The 19,544-nt window shown below is 33.9% G+C and overlaps 1 protein-coding gene across 2 annotated transcripts in view; it reads left to right on the top strand.

Annotated features, from left to right (window-relative positions):
• Positions 1-19,544, top strand: part of EPHA6 (EPH receptor A6) — an 877,165-nt gene that overhangs the window by 695,053 nt on the left and 162,568 nt on the right. For both annotated transcript variants that reach the window (XM_054577406.1, XM_054577405.1), the window contains exon 12: positions 5,001-5,126. In XM_054577406.1, the coding sequence (XP_054433381.1) occupies positions 5,001-5,126 (126 nt within the window). The remainder of the gene's footprint in view (positions 1-5,000; positions 5,127-19,544) is intronic.

Here is a 19,544-nt window from a genome sequence, read left to right as displayed (position 1 = left end):
ATCAATACTTAAGTTCAAATAATATTCACAGTACACACAGTCACAATATACATAAAATGCTACTTATTTAGAACCTGGTTCGTTATCATATAAGTATAAATCCGTATTTTTAATGCTGTTCTCAAAGGCTTTTTTGTGATCTCTTTTTAGATCAGAATAGATCATCCTTGTATTTCATATTGTAGTTGACAAAGAACTCATTTTAGGAGTTGAAGACATGGAATTTCCATATTCTGTGTGTTTGCTTGGGCCCTTACTACAAATTTCCTAATGTATATTCAGGGTTGAGGACCACTACGTAAGGAGCAACTTGGTCTTCTAGGATCACTGCCTTGGGCCAAATGAACTCAAGGCTCTGCCTTAATTGTTTAAGCACTTGAAATAAATTATTTACTTCATGAATACTTTGGCATTTTCTCACTGTTTTATTTTTCAAACACGTGGTCTCCAAATTTTTTCAATCACACACTTCTAACAATAAAAATGCTTAAGCACCCTTCACAGGGAATATTATGAGTATATTTTATTTATAATTTATTTATTTTTTTACATTGAATTTATTGGGGTGATAATGGCTTACAAAACCATGCAGTTTTCAGGTGCACAACTCAATAAACATCTGCACGTGCATAGTGTGCCCATCACCACAAGCAAATTCTCTTTTGGTATTTAATATACATACATGTCTATGTGTATTCTGTTTTAAATTCTAAACTGTTTGATTTTATTTAAGCCTGTGTATTCTTTGCCCTCACATAGATCAAAATGAGTACCTGCGAAAATACAACCAAATGCAAACAATTGGAAAAAGTCACATCTTAAGAGTTCATATTATAAGGATATTGCCCATATTAAACTTTTTGGCATCACAGTTAAATTATTGATGAGTCATCTACAAAGAAGGGATTTCTTCTATAGGGATTTGTATTTTTACATGAGGGGGTAGTTTTGCATTAGAAAATCTAATCAATCTTTATCTCAATTTCTCACTTAAATGGGTTATGTTTTTAGTTATCACTATTTAATAATATTGTTATATATTTATGATCATTTACTTTCATTTAATTCTCACAGTCCCATGAGGTAGGATCAGTTGTTATTTTCATTTTACAGATGGGGAAATTGAGGCACAAGGTCATAGTTTGTCTTCCTTATACAAATTCTTAATGGTATTTAATTTCCAGGTTAAAGGTATTTCAAGGAGATTGTGCAATATCAAATTTAAAATGAAATTTTGTTTCATAGAGTTTGTATTAAATATATTTCATTTTAATTCTTTGAAAACTGTATATAGGCCACATTATTTTCCGATAATTTGAGTAACTAATATCCTTCATTTACTGATCAAGCCAGATGTGAGAACACAAGCCATATCAACTTCTGCTTTTCCACATTGTGGTTTCATGATATGATCAACAGACTAGCAATTACTTTTTTTAAGACTCTTTACCCCCGTACAGTGTTTCTCAGGTGGTGCTACTAGCATTTTGGGAGAGAATTCTCCTTTGTGCAGGTAGGATACCAACACCTTTAACATCCAGCCTGGCCCTTCCCACTGAACAACAGTAATGTCTGTCCCGACTCACAATTTGCAATGCTCCCTAAGAGGCACTGAGAATGACTGAGCCAATGATTTATATCAAATTACCTTACACCAGTAGTTAATAGTGTCTGTCATCTATCTGATATACATAACTGTTTGAAATTTTATCCGATTAACAAATAAAATTTCAGGATGCCCAATTATCTTGCAACTCTGCATTAGAAACAATGCAATACTAAGGTCACATTCTGGTCTCTCTTTAACCTACTGACTCAAGATCACTAGCAAACTGGAAACTCAAGTATTTGAGATTTAGAAAAATGTGTTAAGTGACACATCTCATGTTTCAAGCTTGTAATGGCTAGAGGAATACTCTCATAACATAAAAATTTAATTTATGTTAACAAATAATTAGTCCACTGAATGCAACTAAAAACAAAATACTCATGAAAATTTATATTTCTTCTGCTACAGATATTAGACATTGTTTATTCTTTAGCTACAATATGATTGATTAATAAATTCCACAATTACTTAAGAAAAAATCCAAAGAGAGTCAGCAACTTAAGCAATAGGGCAACCCAGAATCAAATTGTTTCATGTCAAATATGAAAAAGTTCATGAACTTAATTTCTTATGGAATAAGAGATAAGGGAATTATAACAAAGAATAATTTCAGTTTTTCTGATTGAACTGTGGAAACTTAGAGCCATAGTGTTTCATGCAATCTCTATTTACATGACCTTCAGGAGAAAAATGATAAGACATTGTATTGTATCACATAATATAACATCTCAACTGAATATATATTCATGCGCAACAGTTTCTCTGTTTGTATGTTTGTTTGTTTCAGATATTTTTTAAATGACAGTTCCTTAAGGAAGATATGCCACAGCAAATGAAAGATCTTTTAACCCATAGTGAAAACCATAGCAAAAACCATAGCAAAACTATTATGAAGGATGCAGCAATTTTATGAAAATGAAAGCTGCTATTAAATCTGACAGGCTGTCACAACCACAAAGGAAGTAATCAATGTAATTATGGCAATAAAATTATATTTGTATTTAGTTTCTTTCAAGGAGTTAAAATAATAAAAATGTTTGGAATAATGTTTGCAAAAATAGCAAAAATTTAGATAAAAATCTCTAAATATGAGGCTTGTTAACATTATTCAGTGTCACTGCTCTACATGCTTTTGTTTTTCTTCAAATTTCCTTTAAGATAATTACATTTATATCCCTTTTGGTTTCCTGTGCATAATTACGTTATCCTTTTTTGTGTGTGATTTAGTATTTTTAACCAGGCTTCCTATTACTTGGCTTCAATAAATCCATAATCAGCTAAAATTGGATTATTTTTGCTTTTCACAGCATATAATAAAATTTGAATTTCCTGTAATTATTTTCCCTGTGAAAACTCACCATTTCTTTTGTAACTTTAAATAAGAATGCTGCATAAATATATGATATAATTATCTCCACCTGGTATTCAGTAAAGAGCCTTCATTATGGGCATTTTCTCAGACAGTGATGAAGCGTTGCACATGAACACATATTAGCTTTGAGCTCAGTGATAAATGTCTCATGCAGTAACAATGGAGAAATTAGTTTCACTGTTCATCAAAAGTTACCCCAGAAGCAACTTCTGGCCTATGACTTGGCACTTTTGCCACACCTCTTAATGTTTAAGGAACATCAGCCCTGCTGGACAATTTCGCTAAAGCCCCGTGAAATCAACCACGAGCCCAGTTTGTTCACAGTACATGATTTTCTTTCAATGGTTTCTTTAATCCAGTGTACAATGCATATAACTTGCCTATTAAAACATTCTTTGTAACTTTGCTCTTTCATAAAAATATCTTTAAAGATCTAAGAAATGCTACCCTCTCGTTAGTAACAAATATCTTCATAGAAACAAGATACATAGAGTATGATATGCCAGATCCCTTTAGTCCTGGACAAAGTTCAAAGAAGCCTCAAATTTTAGTTTATTTTTGGTGCAAAATTTGTGCCAAGAAACAAAGTGAAGTCTCTTCAAAACTAAAGGACTTGCTAAATCTGAGCATGGGAGGAGAGATCTTAGGTCTCTCTGTATGAAATCTGTTGGCCCTGATGGGGTTTCAGAGGGCCCAGATAAGATGCATTTGTTACAAAAATCAGTGTAACTTGCTTTTGGGGCATTATTTTGATTTAAACTTAGATATACCATTTCAATTACCAGTGCTGCCCATGTACTGATACTGCATGCACATATATATATAAAATTTTCCACTCTTGCTGGTGTGGCTTAGTGGATTGAGTGCCAGCCTGAGAACCAAAGGGTTGCAGGTTTGATTCCCAGCCAGGGCACATGCCTGGGTTGCAGGCCAGGTCCCCAGTAAGAGGTATGAGAGAGGCAACCACACATTGATGTTTCTCTCCCTCTCCTCCTCCCTCCCTTCACCTCTAAAAATAAATAAATAAATTCTTTTTGTAAAAAATAAGTTTAAAAAACTTAGATTTAAAAAAGTTTCTTCTGAATTATTTTTGTGGCTTTAAGGTCATTGAAACACCAAAAATAATAAAGCTGCTACAATCACAAGTTCAGGGCTTCTAATTCATATTCAGAGGAGAGAAATCTCCCAAACAGGAAGTGGCTCATTATTTATTTTTAATCTATAGTGGAAAAATTTTATCCTGGAAGTCTGGTAACAATGTGATATCACTTTCCTTCTACAGGCCTCAGTTTGCTGGTTTGTGAAGGGAGAATTTTGTGACTGAATATCTCTAAAGACCTTTTTTGTTTTTTTCTTTGATATTCCTTCATTTTATGATTCATTATATAATTTTATGGATAAATTTCTAAGTAATTTCCTTTTTTTTTTCTTTGCTTCACAATTACCTTCTTAAAAATGGAAAAGCATGTGGTTCTACCTTTGCAAACTTTCATATCTTGTCCCAAATAGAAAAGCAACAAATTAAGAACAGTGTATGTTGTTCTTCTTCCTACTCTTTCAAAACATATGTAATTACTTAAGGTACAATAGTTTTTCTCATTTAAAGCACTAATACTAATACACCTAAAATAAAACACTGTTCCTTCAAGTGCAGTATTGATCTCAGATACTATAGTAGCTATTTTCTGTGTATCTATTACTCATGTGGACATGAATTCTGTGAACAGACAACATCAATAACTTAAGTATTTGTATCACCTCTGTCCAATGTATGTTTAGAACGTTTATCTTAGCATTCTGATGCTTCTGAACTCTCTTTAATTGTAACTGAAGTACTTTTTAAAAAACTAGATCAATTTTAAAAATTTATGAATGAAAATGCATTCCATTCCTTTTCGTTTCATAGCCTCCTCATAAGGTTTGATGTCTTTGTTGATTGTAGGTTCTATTCCAATGAAATGATCGACAACTTTTCCATCAAGGATATTTCAATTAACATCAATTTTTATCTCTTAAAAGGATCCTTCCCGGCCATTGGGGTGGAGACGTTTTGCCCCAGCTTCCTGAGGGCAGGGTTTTTAAATAGCATCCAGGCTCCGAATCCAGTGCCAGGGGAAGGATCATTGCCCCCCAGGATTCCTGCTGGTAGGTATTTCAGGTGAAATTTTCTGCCACCATATACAGCAGTAGAACTGTGCTCACAGTTGATAGATTCACAATACAAAAATAAGTATCTTTAATATATACTGTTGAAAGAAATGCAAGTGACTTTTTTTAAATGCAGGAATCACATTTATGATACCCAGTGCTGCGAAAGGGTATAAAGGAAGTGAAAGAAAGATCTGTAATCTGAGCACCCTGTTAGCATCATGCTACCTCTTCTTTAGGGAAAGTTTTTACATAAACAAATCTAGAACTTCAGGTCCCAAATGTGTAGCTCAAGAATAAAACAAAGATGAACATAAGTTGCTTTGCCACTTAGAACTGGCTAGAAAAGATAATTTAAAACTGAGTGTTATTAACAGAAAAAGTGATTCCATATCTGGTGAGTTTATAAAGATTTAACTAAAATTTCATTTCACAAAAGAAAAATGATTTAAGGAAAAGCCAGAAAGTAGCAAACTTGAAAGAAATTTTTGAGAAAGAAAATGTGCAGTTCTCCCTACAAATAACACCTTGACTAAAGCCATATTCTATAAATGAGAGAAACAAAATATAGGATGCGGAACATTTTAAAATGCAATTTCAAAGTTTAGTAAATCAGTTCATGGGTCACCCATGGTATTATTGTAATCACAAATTGTGTTTTCTCTCTCATTTTGTAAAATAGCTAGCTGCCTTTCCCCCTTGTACTTAAAGGATGCAAACCCACTTTATATTTTATATGTCTTAGCAAAATAGCATTAAGATATTTATTCCTATGGTTTTTAATCCTAATTCTTGTCTTTTTATCATAATCAATGATTATGCTGCAAACTATGGTGATGACACCAATGCATCTGAGAGGGCTGGCCCAGCCAGCAACGTACAGGGAATATGTGAGAAGCCTGGGAAATCCAATACAAGCGAAATCCCAACATGCACATTGCTTCGCAAAATCATACCAACAAAGCCCAAGATTATTACACTGACATTTTTGTTTCACCTTTTAATTATACTTGTCTACTCAAAACATACGAAAAGTAACAAGCTATAAATATGCTTTGATGTCAGTTGGTTTTATTAATGGATAATTACTGACATGGTTGGAGACTTTGCAAGCAACATGGCCACACTGACACAGTAAGAACCAAAATTATGTGAATTAAAAATTAGCAATTTTAATTCTAATGAGTGTTTGCCAATTTCTTCTCTCCCTAGAAATAAAAAGGATATCAACTGCACCGGAATGTTGTTGTTGTTGTTGTTGTTGTTGTTATTGTTGCTGCAAATATAAAATGTAGCTTTCATATATATTATTAATATCTCAGTGATTGGAATTAGGAGATAAATAGATTATTTGATTTTAATGGCTTAATTCTTAACTCTTACTGGCAGATTTGGTGGAATTAGTTATGTTTGGCAGAACTGATATAACAAATTTCAATAGTGACTTGAACTATTCAACATCACTGATTTAAAAAAATAAACTCTTGTTGTTTAGCCACTGAATATGATAGAAGCAGGATTATATTTCTGTAACACATTCACAGAAACAACTTTCCAGAGAGGGATCTAAAAGAACACTCTAGCATTCTATTCTAGGCTTTACGCCAAATTTGCCTCTAGCTTTCATGGTAGAGAAAACTCAGTTCAGTTTTCGTGACTTAAATATAAATCAGGTGTAACAAAATAGCTTCATAAAATGTTTATAGATCTAAACTTGTTTCTGTTCCCCCAAAACGAAATTAACTTGCTTTTCCTAGCTAATATAACTCCTATAAGTGATCCTGTACACTTTCTCTGCTACTTTTCAGTAATGACTGCTATGATTTCCAAGGTAATATTTACCCTCTTCCATTTAACCATAGCTTATTTCCCAAGAATTTTTTTTATAATTTTTTGTAAAAGGGAATGAAGTCATAATCACAAGTTTTTATTGTTTCATTCTAAACAACAACAACAACAAAAAAACCCTGAAGTATTTCTTTGCCATAGAGTAGCTGAGCTGATGACCCTTGAAGTTTCCGTAGCAGTTTGAGGGCAGGAAGCAGTTCCTCCCTGACCTCCACCATGGCGCTGTGGACGGCGGGCCAAAGGTTGTGTCCCCGGGGCAGTAATTAATTTGCTTTCTCCCAATTGACTATATGTCACTGTACTTGGAGGACCCCTGAAGACATTTGCTGTGCCCTTCAGGAATCACAAAACTTATCCTAATGACGGTGCTAATTTAGTTCTCAGTTACGTAGTTTGATCAAATTTAAATGAGATACATGTCTTGTATATAGTAGTTTCTTTGCATTCACATCAAACTGTGCTATCAAGGAGTGATATTTTATAGCACTTAACTTATTTTACATGAACTGCAATATTAGAATTATTGAATCATGAGACCCAGAAAGCAGACAAGGCTAAAATCAGTATTTATGTAACAGTTGTCAATTACTTATGTTGTTTACGTTTGGCCCTCTATGGTCAAGGGTTTTGCATCCATGGATTCAACCAACGACAGATGGAAAATATTCAAGAAATAAAAACCCCAAAAAGTTCCAAAAAGCAAAACTTGAATTTGCTATACACTGAGCACTATGCTGAATTCATGCAAATGAAATAATGTGTAGGTATAGCCTACTGTAGCCTATGTGCAATATCGGCTATATGCATATGCAACCCATTTTATATAAGGGACTTGAGCATCCTTGGACTTTGGTGTCCTGGTTGTGGGGAAGGGATTGGAGTCAATCCAGTGCCGATATCAAGAAACCACTGTATATAAACTTTCTCATTTCTAGAAAGGCCTAGTAAAGGCTTATTATTATTAGTTTCAAATAAAGGAAAAAACCAGGAAATAATTAGCTGGAAGTTGAAAAGCAAGTATGTTCATATAATTTAATGCAATGTCTTTTATATAGTAGTCACCCAATGAAGTAGAAAAATCACAGAAGAGAGGAGAGCAAAAGGTGGGAAGAGAGAGCAGAAGAGTGGAGAGAAGAGAAGGAGATGGGAAGAGAAAGGAGAAATTAGAATGACATAACTGAAATTATATTTTTTAATATCAAAGTCTTTCCCTTTATACCTCCCTATTAAAATCAAATTCTACCCCTTGAAAAGAATGAAAGTGGCTCTTCTAAATATGTTATCAAGCATATGCTCTAAAATGATAAGCTTGCTCTCTTTGCTATATCTAGTTATTCCTTAATTTAATTCTGTAGTCAAACGGTACTTCAAAGTGGAATAGAAGGGGAAGAGCTGAGGGAGAGAAGGAGGGAGGGGGCAAGGGAAAGTGGTGGGGGGTAGGCAGAGACAAATGTATTTGAAAAAATAAATTAATAAAAAAAAGAAAAAAGAAAAGAAATAAACCCTTTAAACACTGTGAAAAAAAAGTTTCTGATTATCTTGATAGTGCTATATAATTTAAAATTAAATTAATTAAAAATAATACGTAATAATGTATGTAAATTTTGGAAAATATTCATGGCTCAGAAAACCAAATGCTTGACATTATGTATCATGGATAAATGCTCTATTCAAAATGCAAAACCAACCAATAAATTTTCATGTAACAAAAAAAACAAAAAAAAAAGTGGAATAGAAAATTTTAACAGGCCATTGGCTATTCATTATACATAGGACCTTAGACTGGTGGCTCACCTGATGACAGACTGTGCCTCTGCCAAAACCCTATATCTCACTGAGGGTTCACACACTTAAAATATACAATGAAAGCAGAGTCATAAAGTCATTAAGAAATAAAATTATGCAATGATAATATTAGAATAATATATGGAACTGTCACTGATTCAGTTTTCTCTGTTGCTTCACAATAACTGCCTGACATTATATGGTATCTCAAATTTACATAAGACCCAATGTCACTGTATGTCTTAAAAACTAAACTAATTTATAAAATATAAAGGAATATTCATTATCCGATGATAACATAGAAAATAATATCCTAGGTTGAATATGATTTGGATCAACAATATTCTAGCTTGCATTTTTCTGTCAGTTTTCTGTCACTTGTGGAAGACTGGAAAATAACATTTTCCACAAATGAAGTAACTCCTGTATATAGATTGGATTCTAGGCCAAATTGAAATTTATGCCGTAAACTAACAAGATTTATCAATTATAAGTGAAGTCTATGAAAGAGGAAACAGTGAAATCAGGCAGCATGTGAAATTTAGAAGTGGGGAAATTCTGAAAAAAATAAAGTCAACGTTGAAGATCTCCCTAAGACTTTCTTTGCGGTTAATCTTGGGAGCTCTCTGGTTACTGAAGAACTGTCCTTCTGAAGCCCCATCTCAGTTGGTCTGCCTGTGCTTTAAGTACAGTGCTATGCCCATGTCACCTCTTTTGACATTTTTACCTTTCATCATTCTACCCATTGTATGACACATATTAGGTTCAAAGCAGATGGCAAAGATGGAGTGAATGATTATCTTCACCTTATTGTCTTGTTGATGCCTCTGCCTACTCTGAGCCGGAGAAATATGAACACATTAGGATTTAAAACTGAGATTTGCAAATACTCAGTATATAATAAATAGTGAAGTTTAATATTATTTCTTTACCCTTTGGAAAGAGATTTGGATAAGCCTTAAACTCAAATAGCTGGACCTTTACATATTCTCATTGCTGTCCACTGACTAGCGATGTTAGGAAATGAATTCACAATCCATTTCTCGATAAACCAATAACAGACCCAGCTAGACCATTTCCATAGCAAAGGGCTTGCAATGCTGAGCCGAGAATGAAAGGTCTTCAAAGTCCATTAACAGTGATTATCAGTATTTTCTTTTTTATAGTTCATATGAAATCCTATCTGATATGGAGTCAGAAAAAGTATTGCATGCATTATTTTCAAGTCAAATCATTCTTTTATTCAGTAGACATGTAGTTTCAATGTTAGAAATAAGCCAGGAATGGCAAATAAGTTTGGAGCTGCAGAAAATCTAGGATCTAGTGAATATGAATATATTATCAGGTTTTGATGCAGAAAAGCAATAACGCAAATATGTTCGACTAGATGGCAGACCTTTGAGGAATGCACAATGAGTTAAGGAAAATAGGCATGAACTCAATATGCCAAGGGAAATCAAAAATGGAAAGGTATATATCTTTTAAATACAATCAAACTGTAGTACACAAAAATCAAAGTAACTCATTTTAATTCTTCATATGTTCAAGCATTCTAAAAAAATCAGTAACTGTTTTAGGTTCACAATTTGTCATTTCAAAATTAATCACTTTTGACAAGACAATTTTTGTTGACTATAGTTCTTCTGAAGATAGTTATTCTTTTTATATTTTTGTAGTATTTATGACAATTTACCTATTTTATCTTTAAAAAATATTGTTGTAATAAATATACATAAAAGATAAGAGGCAGTGGTTTACTTTTAGTAGAATCTTCAGGGGAAATTTTTCTTTAATTGGAAGGTGTATATTTTATACATTTCTGCAGTTGAGAATGTTGCCAGTTACCCTGAATGAGGTGTATGCATGTGAATGAGTATTTGCACGTACCTGCTTAAACCAAAAGCTAAGTGTAAAAGGAATAGGAAAACTGGACTAAATTTGCAAAGTACAATCCTTAATAAGTGATTCAAAATGTAAATTGTGGTAAAAGAGAGATCTTCATCTGGATCTCTAACTCCCGGTTCCTTCATTCCTTTGCATTTGTGTGATTTTAAGCCCCAAGAGGGCACTCAGTGCCCATGGGCGCTGTTCTCCCCTAGAGAACTCTCCTTTCAGAAAGTTTGTGCAGCTGCAGCCTCCAGGAGGAGACTCTGGAGAGCTGCAATGATCGGAAAACTAGATCGGGGACTCTGGGGCAGGACTGGGCAGAAGACCAAGATTATTCTATTTCAGGATTCAGGAGAGGTGTAGAGAAAAGAGGGTCACTCAGAAAATGACAAGAGAACACACTCAGCCACAGAAGCACAAGGAGGGTGACATGAGTGGGTGTATTTAGTCATACACCCATAAGCAGCTCCTTAAAAATAGTTTTAACACTGTTATGGGTTAAACAGTCATTTAAGGACACATTTGGGGATGTATTGATAGCTCCTAAACCCAGCATGAGAGGAGCTAGCCAGGTAACAGATAACATCAAGCAAGGACGCACTCAAGATGCTGCTTCTATTGTTTACAGCCAGTGAGTTCCAAAAAACATGTACATCATCCTTTGTTTTTTTACTTACTTGAGGAGAAATACACAAAAGGTTAGAAAATTATTTAACACTTAAGACAACTTGAAGATACCAGTTGGAATAAGAAAAGTCAGGATAAGAACATTTACAAAATGGAAGGTATAGTGTGAACCTTCAAATAACATTCAGTTTATAAAAACTGTAATCTATTGCAGAGTTTTATGAGTTTAAGAATTCCTGTGGACAGATGGCTGTGATGTTGGGATACAGGTCATGAACTCAGGTCCTTGTGGATTATACTTTCTTTCTTGGCCAGAAATGACATAGACTCTCTTCCCTCAAAAAAATGGATATGGAAAAAGACATGAAAATATTTTAAAACCCTTTGAATAATCTCCCAATTTACTTCTCTGCTATCAGATTCTTTAAGTGGTTTTAGCCTTTGAACTTAGCTATGCCTTCTTATTAGCATAAATGCTTCTTTTGTCTTACTACCATATGACTCTTTTCTAAATGTTTGCATTTAATTTCGGAAGGTTTCTGGAACCCTGAAATCCATAAATGAAGAATCTCATGTTCTTAAAAAGTCAATGTTCTATATATAAATTTATATTTAACCGACATAGTGGGCATCATCCTCTTATGTAAGACTGACAGTGCATTAAAAAAAAATACGGAGCTGCAGGATGCATTTGATATCAAGGTCTTCAACATTTACAAAGAGAATTTCTTTTTTTTCTTTTTACTGCCAAAAAGACATGAAAAATCTTAAAAGAGCCTTTGAGTAATCTCCCAATTTTTTCTAGTTCTTTTTACCTCTCTATTTTCAGACTCTTTAAATAGTTTTAGTCTTTGACCTTAGCTATGCCTTCTGACTAGCACAAGTGCTTCTTTTATCTTACTAGCATTTGAATAAGCTTGAATCTTAAAAATCTGGATCCTATACATATACGACTGCTTAAATTCTCAGTTGAGAACATATCTATTCCCTAGAGATAAGTTGTGCCATCTATTTTGGTCCTATTCAAAGAAACTACCAACACTGTCAAAAGATTCACCCAAGAGTTTTGGGGTTTTTTTCTCCCAAAGAAATATTCTGAAAAACTTTACATGGCTTTCTAAATTAACTGAGTAGCCATGTGAACCAGTGTTTAATCTTTGCGCTGGTAGGGATTGTTGTGTCAGTGTATTTTCACTTTAATTGGAAGCATGACAAGAAACTGAGCTGCTGAAATGCCTCTTCTTCTTCGGAGAACCGCACCGATTCCCACAGGCCAGCGTGCCTGCGGGGCCTTGCGCGCTGCCTGGTCCCTCAGGAACGTGCACAAGGTGGTGAGAGACCAGCCCTGTTAAAATCACATCTATTCTCAGCGTTCGTTCTTTTACTTCATAAGAAAAAGAACAGTGGAAGTTGCCCTATGGCACAATCTTGGTTTTTCACGGTTCTGTTCACCCATACAGGGAGGGTATTTAGCAAAATTGAATTGAAAAGTAAAAATTAAACTTCTTAAAAGAATTGCAGAAAAGACTAAAAAATAACATTTTTCATGGAAGGAAAAAAGGAAAGAAGTCAGTACTTTAATTTATGTCATGTGTATGATTCATTTAACAAATATTTTCTCCATTATAATTAACATCTCATCATAAATAACCTGTGTAGTTTAATATACATTAACTTTGGCCTGCCTAGAGTTTTTTATTTTTAAATTTTCTTTTGATTAGCGAAGGATACGAAAGACCTAAAAGCTGAATATTTGATCATTTCTGTAACCATAAGACACTTTCGAAGACAGAAGCATAGCAGAGCATTTGAAGCACTTCTGGAAAATACAGTATTTTTGCTTTTTCCCAAAAGCTTCAGAACTCTTTTCTAAAACATTCAGGATATGTTAATAATTTTCCTGATGTCTTTTCCAGAGATTTTGCAGAAACATATTACGTTACTCCTAACTATTCTCCTGTATGCCTTTTAAAACTGAAATTTCAACTGGTAAAATTCAGTCCTTTTCATCCTTACATATGAATATTAAGGACAATTAAAAATAAATTGACTTGTAAATGAATCTTAAAGTCATTGTCATAAATTGATGTTGGAAGATGGGGAAAGCAAAATCTAAATAAAGGTTTTTCTCAGTAAATTTTGTTAGCACATATTTTCTGTTTATGCAGAATACCGTAGGGCTTTACGGAGCCTTAAAATCCTAGAACTTGTCAAGGACAAAACATATTTGGGAACAACATAGTGCCCAGTCCATCACGCCTTTCCAGGGTGTGTTTCTAAATTGAGACTTAGGGTAATACTTTATGTTCTCCAGATTATGTCCGGAGCCCCGCATCATCTGGGGGAATAACAACATGGCCAAGCACTGAGACTCGAACCAGATTGCCTGGCTTCAAGCCTCAGCTCTGCCTATTGCTCCCTGTGTGTCTGGACAAGTTGCTTGAACTCTCATTATACTGGTAATCTTATCTGTTCAATTGAACTAGTAATTATATTCACCACATGGGTTGATATGAGGACTAAATGAGTTAACACATGTAAAAGCCTTAGAAAAGTGCCTAGCACATTGAAGAACATATTTTTTAAAGTCAGTTCCTATTATGTAAAATAATTGTCTAATATATTATAATTTTGTTCAAATGTATATCATCCATATGTTTTGAATGCTTGGTAGGGGTGAGAAAATAAGTTAATTTATTATCAAATCTATTTGAGATTATACTTCACTATCTCTATAGCAGAAACAGAGAAATCTGTGCTGATTTAGATAATCTATTTTTAAATTACACAAAAGGTTTTCATAGGAAGAACAAAGGTGGCATAAAATTATTTGCCATAGAGTTTAATTGGTTTTTTGAACTTACACATTACATAGTTTTTCAAGTCATGAGGATTCTCTGATATGTTTTTTAATATTTTAATTTTATTGTATTTTTTCTATTACCATTTGTCCCCCTTACAGCCTGTTCCACCCCCACCCCCCCGGCCCCACAATCACCATCTGATATGTTTTGTTCGTTGCCACCTAGTGGTAATTAAACTAGTGTATCTTTTATAATAATCGGAAAGCAAAAAGGTCAAAATCAAATAATTTGAAAACATGTTCTAATTTGATTATCATTATATTAATTTTATAATATTTTATAATATGAATGCACTATAAAATCAGGGAAGCCATTTTTAAAAATTCATGTTATTAAAATTTTGCAATATGTTTAGTGTCATATAGTGAGGACACATTGTAACATCAGGCATCTTTGGCAATAACCTTCTTTGTCAATGAGACACCTCTAACTAGGAAGCAATCTTTTCACCCAGATGGTAATTTTTAGTAGAAAGAAAAACAGTACTGTTACTGAAGTAATGGCTGCAAATGATACACCACTGCTCTTTGGAACTAGCAAGAAAACTATGTTCCGTGTCTTTAGCCTCATACCTTCTTTTTACTCTAGAACAAACCTAGATTAAGAAATGCTAGTGCTTTTATAATGCAAATCACTCCTCCTAATTTCTACTTCAGCTGTTTTATCCCCAAATAAAATAATTTATTCTTCAGCATTTCTCCAAGGACATTTGAATAACCTCTAAATTAAAAAAAAAAAAAGCAAAATGAAGAACTTAAGAGAACCAAATTAACATAGTTATACAGATTTACAAGTTTCAAACAGCTCCAAGGTTAAAATCAATTCCAGATTTACCATAGGACCTGTTGTTACAGGTACAAATCTGTAAACAGCATAGAAGACACAATGTAGCTTGATAGAAATGAGAATCTGCTTTCTATAGAAGGTATTCCTAAAAGCTATATGTTATTTATAGTAATAAAATATACATTTTGATTATTTTAGGAGAAAGCATCTTGCTCATTAAAGCAACTTCAAACTTGTTGATTTCCAAGTGTACAGGATTTAAAATAACCTTTAAGATCCTCAAGAAAGCTCCTAAATATAGTGACCGTAGTCATGTTTAGGAACAGAACTTCTTAACTCTGAAAGCCAATTTTTAGCTTAGAATGAAACAACTAGTCAGTAAAGAAATATAATATTCTCATTTATCCATTCATTCTTTAAGGTGCTATTGTGTGCTTTAATAGTTAGTATCAGGCACTATTCTCTGTATTTTAAGCACATCTCATTTAATATCATACCTCAGGCAATGAAGGAGGTATTAATTCACCTCCTGTTACTATGTAATAATATGCAATATACAAAAATACAAATGAGGATATATAGTATACAAATGAGGAGACTGAGGCAGTGAGATGATAGCCGAGTTATATAAACTCACTTGCCCAAAGTGAGAAAAGGCTTCAATATCCTGCTACCTGACCCCAATCCCACAATTTCCAGCTACTCTGTCCTTAGTACACAAGGCATAAGGTAACCAACCAGCACAAATTGTCTGGGACATAAGAATTTCAATGCTAAAACCAGGAATTTACTGTCATATAAAAGATAACTAGCAGTCATTTTCACTGTGCTATAGGATATAAAATAATGTTCATGTCCACACCATAGTATAGTAAAATAAAAAAACGATCTATTTTTATAAAACTATTTTTTGCTGCAGAATAAACAAATATAATAGGAAGGAAGCACACAAGGGAATTAAAGTAAATGTACAGCAACATTTTTGAGTGTCAACTATTGTGAGACACAGTACTAATTATATGCTTTCTCATCTAAGCCTTTGAATAATCATATGTAGTATGTAATATATCTTCATTTTATAGATGAAAAAAATGAGAGAGAGAAAATAACTTGCCCAAGACCATGCAGCTAATAGGTATCAGAGCTGAAATTTGCATTCTGCTTTTTGTTCAAAACTGTATTTTTACAATGCAGATAACTTAGGATTGATTAGTTAGCCATTCAGCTATTTCAGTATATCTTCTTGGTCTAGAATTATTCTTACAGAACACCTTTATGTATGTGTTTCTTCTGGCATTTCATTCAAAAAATGCAACTGAGTACCTACTCTAGTGACTATCTGTGTGCTCAGTAGTGAAGTTACAGAGAAGTAGAAAGCACAAGTCCCAGCCTCGAGGGCATTTTAGAGTGGGAGGCAGACACCCACCTAGTTAACATCAACACCATACCATACGTGTTGTAAAATTGTTTGATTAAGATGTGAAGGAGGGAGAAAGTACACAAGCAAGTCTTTCTAAATTGGGAAGTATTCGTGGGAGAATTGATAACGGAGATGGTATTGGAGCTGTGCTCTTTTTTTAAAGTATATTTTACCTCATGGAGATGTTGAGAAGGCAATCTTCTAAAGAAGAGAGGAAGGTGCAAGTCAAGGCATACTTTAGGAAATATGAGTTACCTACAGAATTTGAAAAACAGGAGTTAGGGGAATAGGAGGAGGTAAAAGATGATACTAGACACAAAGATAAAGGAAAGGTTGTAAAGGAACTTAATTGCCAAGCAGCTTAGACTTTAATCCTGCAGCAAACAATACAATGACTAAAACAGCCCTTAAAGGGAGTTGGGACGTAAGCTCTTTACAGTAACTGACTATCAGGTTTATCCCCCTTCCCACTCTGCCTTCCACGAGAGCAGAGGTCTTGTGTTGATTGAGGATGTTTCTCCAGAAACCTGAAATAATACGTAGTAGACATCTAAAAATATATATTTGATATATCACTCTGAATGTTCAAAATAATGGTTGTACAAGCATTAGCAAGTACAGCTAGTAAAGGATTATTGTAATAAGTCGAGCAAAACAAAGGGAGAATGTGGGCAGTGATAATTTTCTACAGATGAGCACAACTTAATAACTTATGGACCAACAGGGGTTTGATAAAGTGAGTTCAATATTACAATAGGGTTTCAAATCTGGGTAACGAGATGGATGGTAATGTTTTAATCAAGACAGGAATATCAGAAAAAAAACTTCTGAAGAAATATTAAAACTTTGTATTGAACTCACTGAAGATAAGAGTCATTTGAGACGTGATCTGATAATCACCAAGCAACAGTATAAGAGGAAACAATCCCCTCATTTTAGTACTTATCTTGTGACTGAAAATAATTGTCTAATATATTATGATTTTGTTCAAATGTATACCACCCATATCTTTTGAATGCCTAGGAAGGATAAGAAAATTAGTTAATTTATTATCAAATCTATTTGAGATTATACTTCACTATCTCTACAGTAGAAACAGAGGAGATAGAAATAGATTAAACAACTGGCTTAAAAATACTGAAAAATAACCAGCTCTTAGATCCATTGATCTTTTATATCATTTTTTAGACTCTTTTATTTATTTCTGTTCTGATCTTTATTATTTCCTTCCTTCTACTCACTTTGGGCTTTGTTTGTTGTTCTTTTTCAGGTTCCATTAAGTGTAAAGTCAGATTGTTTATTTGAGCTTTTTCTTGTCTCTTGAGATAGGTATAATGCTATGAATTTCCCTCTTAGGATCACTTCCCCAGTGTCCCACAGATTTTGGACTGTTACGTCCTCCTTTTCATTTGTGTCAAGGTATATTTTAATTTCTTCTTTGATCTCATTGTTGACCCATTCATTGTTTAATAACATGTTTTTTTAGCTTCCATGTGTTTGCATGTTTTTCTTGTTCTTCTTGTGGTTAATTTCTAGTTTCACAGCATACTGGTCCGAGAAGATGCTTGATATGATTTCAATCTTCTTAAATTTATTGAGACTTGTTTTGTGTCCTAGCATGTGGCCTTTCCTAGAAAAACGTTCCATGTGCACATGAAAAAGTATGTATATTCTGCTGTTTTGGGGGCGAAATGCTCTGAAGATATCAATAAAATCCACTTGATCTAGTGTGTCCTTCAGGCCACTGTCTCCTTGTTGATTTTCTGCTTGGAAGAGGTATCCCCTGGAGTCGACTATGACTGTATTTCTGTCACTCTCTCCTTTTATGTCCACCAAGATTTGCCTTACATATTTAGGTGCTCCTATGTTGGGTGCATAAATGTTTACTAAGGTATATCCTCTTGTTGGATTGTTCCCTTTGTCATTATGTAGTGTCCGTCTTTGTCTCTTAGTATAACTTTGGTTTTAAAGTCTATTTTGTCAGATGTAAGTACTTCTACCCCAGCTTTTTTTTCTTTTCTGTTTGCATGAAACACTTTTCTCCATCCCTTTACTTTTAGTCTGTGTGTATTTTTCAGTCTGAGATGTGTCTCTTTTAGGCAGCATACATATGGGTCTTGTTTTCTTATGCATTCAGCTACCCTATGTCTTTTGGTTGGAGCATTTAAGCCGTTTACATTTAAGGTGATCATTGATAGATACATATTTAGTGCCATTTTATTGTTAGACTATTTTCTTCTGGTTTTTTTCTTTCTTTTTTTCTTTTTAAAGCAAGACCTTTAATATTTGTTGCAGTATTTTTCTAGTATTAGCAAACTCCTTTAGCTTTTTCTTGTCTTTATTTCTCCTTTGATTTTATGTTATTTTTAATATTACTGACTACACATTAGAAATTGCCAAACTGATATAAAATACTTCAATACATCCAGCACAAACTTATTACTTATATGAAAATATTAAATCTCTATAATCCCCTTCTTCACAAATCATCACTGAGGCAAAAGAGAAAAATAAAATTTTACTCAGAAAATATTTTCCCCAGCTCTAGCTGGTGTGGTTCAGTGGATTGAGTACTAGCCTGTGAACCAAAGGGTCCCTCGTTCAATTCCCAGTCAGGGCACAGGCCTGGGTTGCAGGCCAGGTCCCCAGTAGGAGGTATGCAAAAAGCAACCACACGCTGATGATTCTCTCTCTCTCTTTCTCCCTCCTTTCCCCTCCTCCTAAAAATAAATAAATAAAATATTTTGAAAAGGGGAAGAAAATATTTTCCCCAAGATTTAAAGAATGCCTTTCTTTGGTTTAACAACAGCACAAGAAAAGTATAGTCTTATCATCATATGGTTTCTTAATACCACCTATATTAAATCATCTTAAGGATTGGGAAACTGCCAATTTGAAAAAGATGTATTGACTAATAAGATTAGTCGATCTATATATAGATTTTTTTTTTTTTTAGAATAAATCACCTTTTATTAAATTGCCACCACTGACACCACCTCCCACATCAGCCAAAGTTTAAGTCCTTTTTGAAGAGACTGAATGTGGACAAAGACGTTAGTAGGTAAAGAGCTTGGGGAACAGCTAGATGGTTTCTGGTTCTTATGTAAATTTGAGCCTCATTTACCAAAGGAGGTTTAAAGAGACAGGCAAAACATGCAAAAGGAGAGGTTTTAAACAAACAATGCCTTCGTGTTGTGA

This window comes from Pteronotus mesoamericanus, unplaced genomic scaffold (assembly GCF_021234165.1).
Source record: "Pteronotus mesoamericanus isolate MK-2021 breed Mesoamerican mustached bat unplaced genomic scaffold, CSHL_Meso_final contig_42, whole genome shotgun sequence".
Lineage (NCBI taxonomy): Eukaryota > Metazoa > Chordata > Mammalia > Chiroptera > Mormoopidae > Pteronotus > Pteronotus mesoamericanus.
This window is presented reverse-complemented; position numbering and strand designations above follow the sequence as displayed.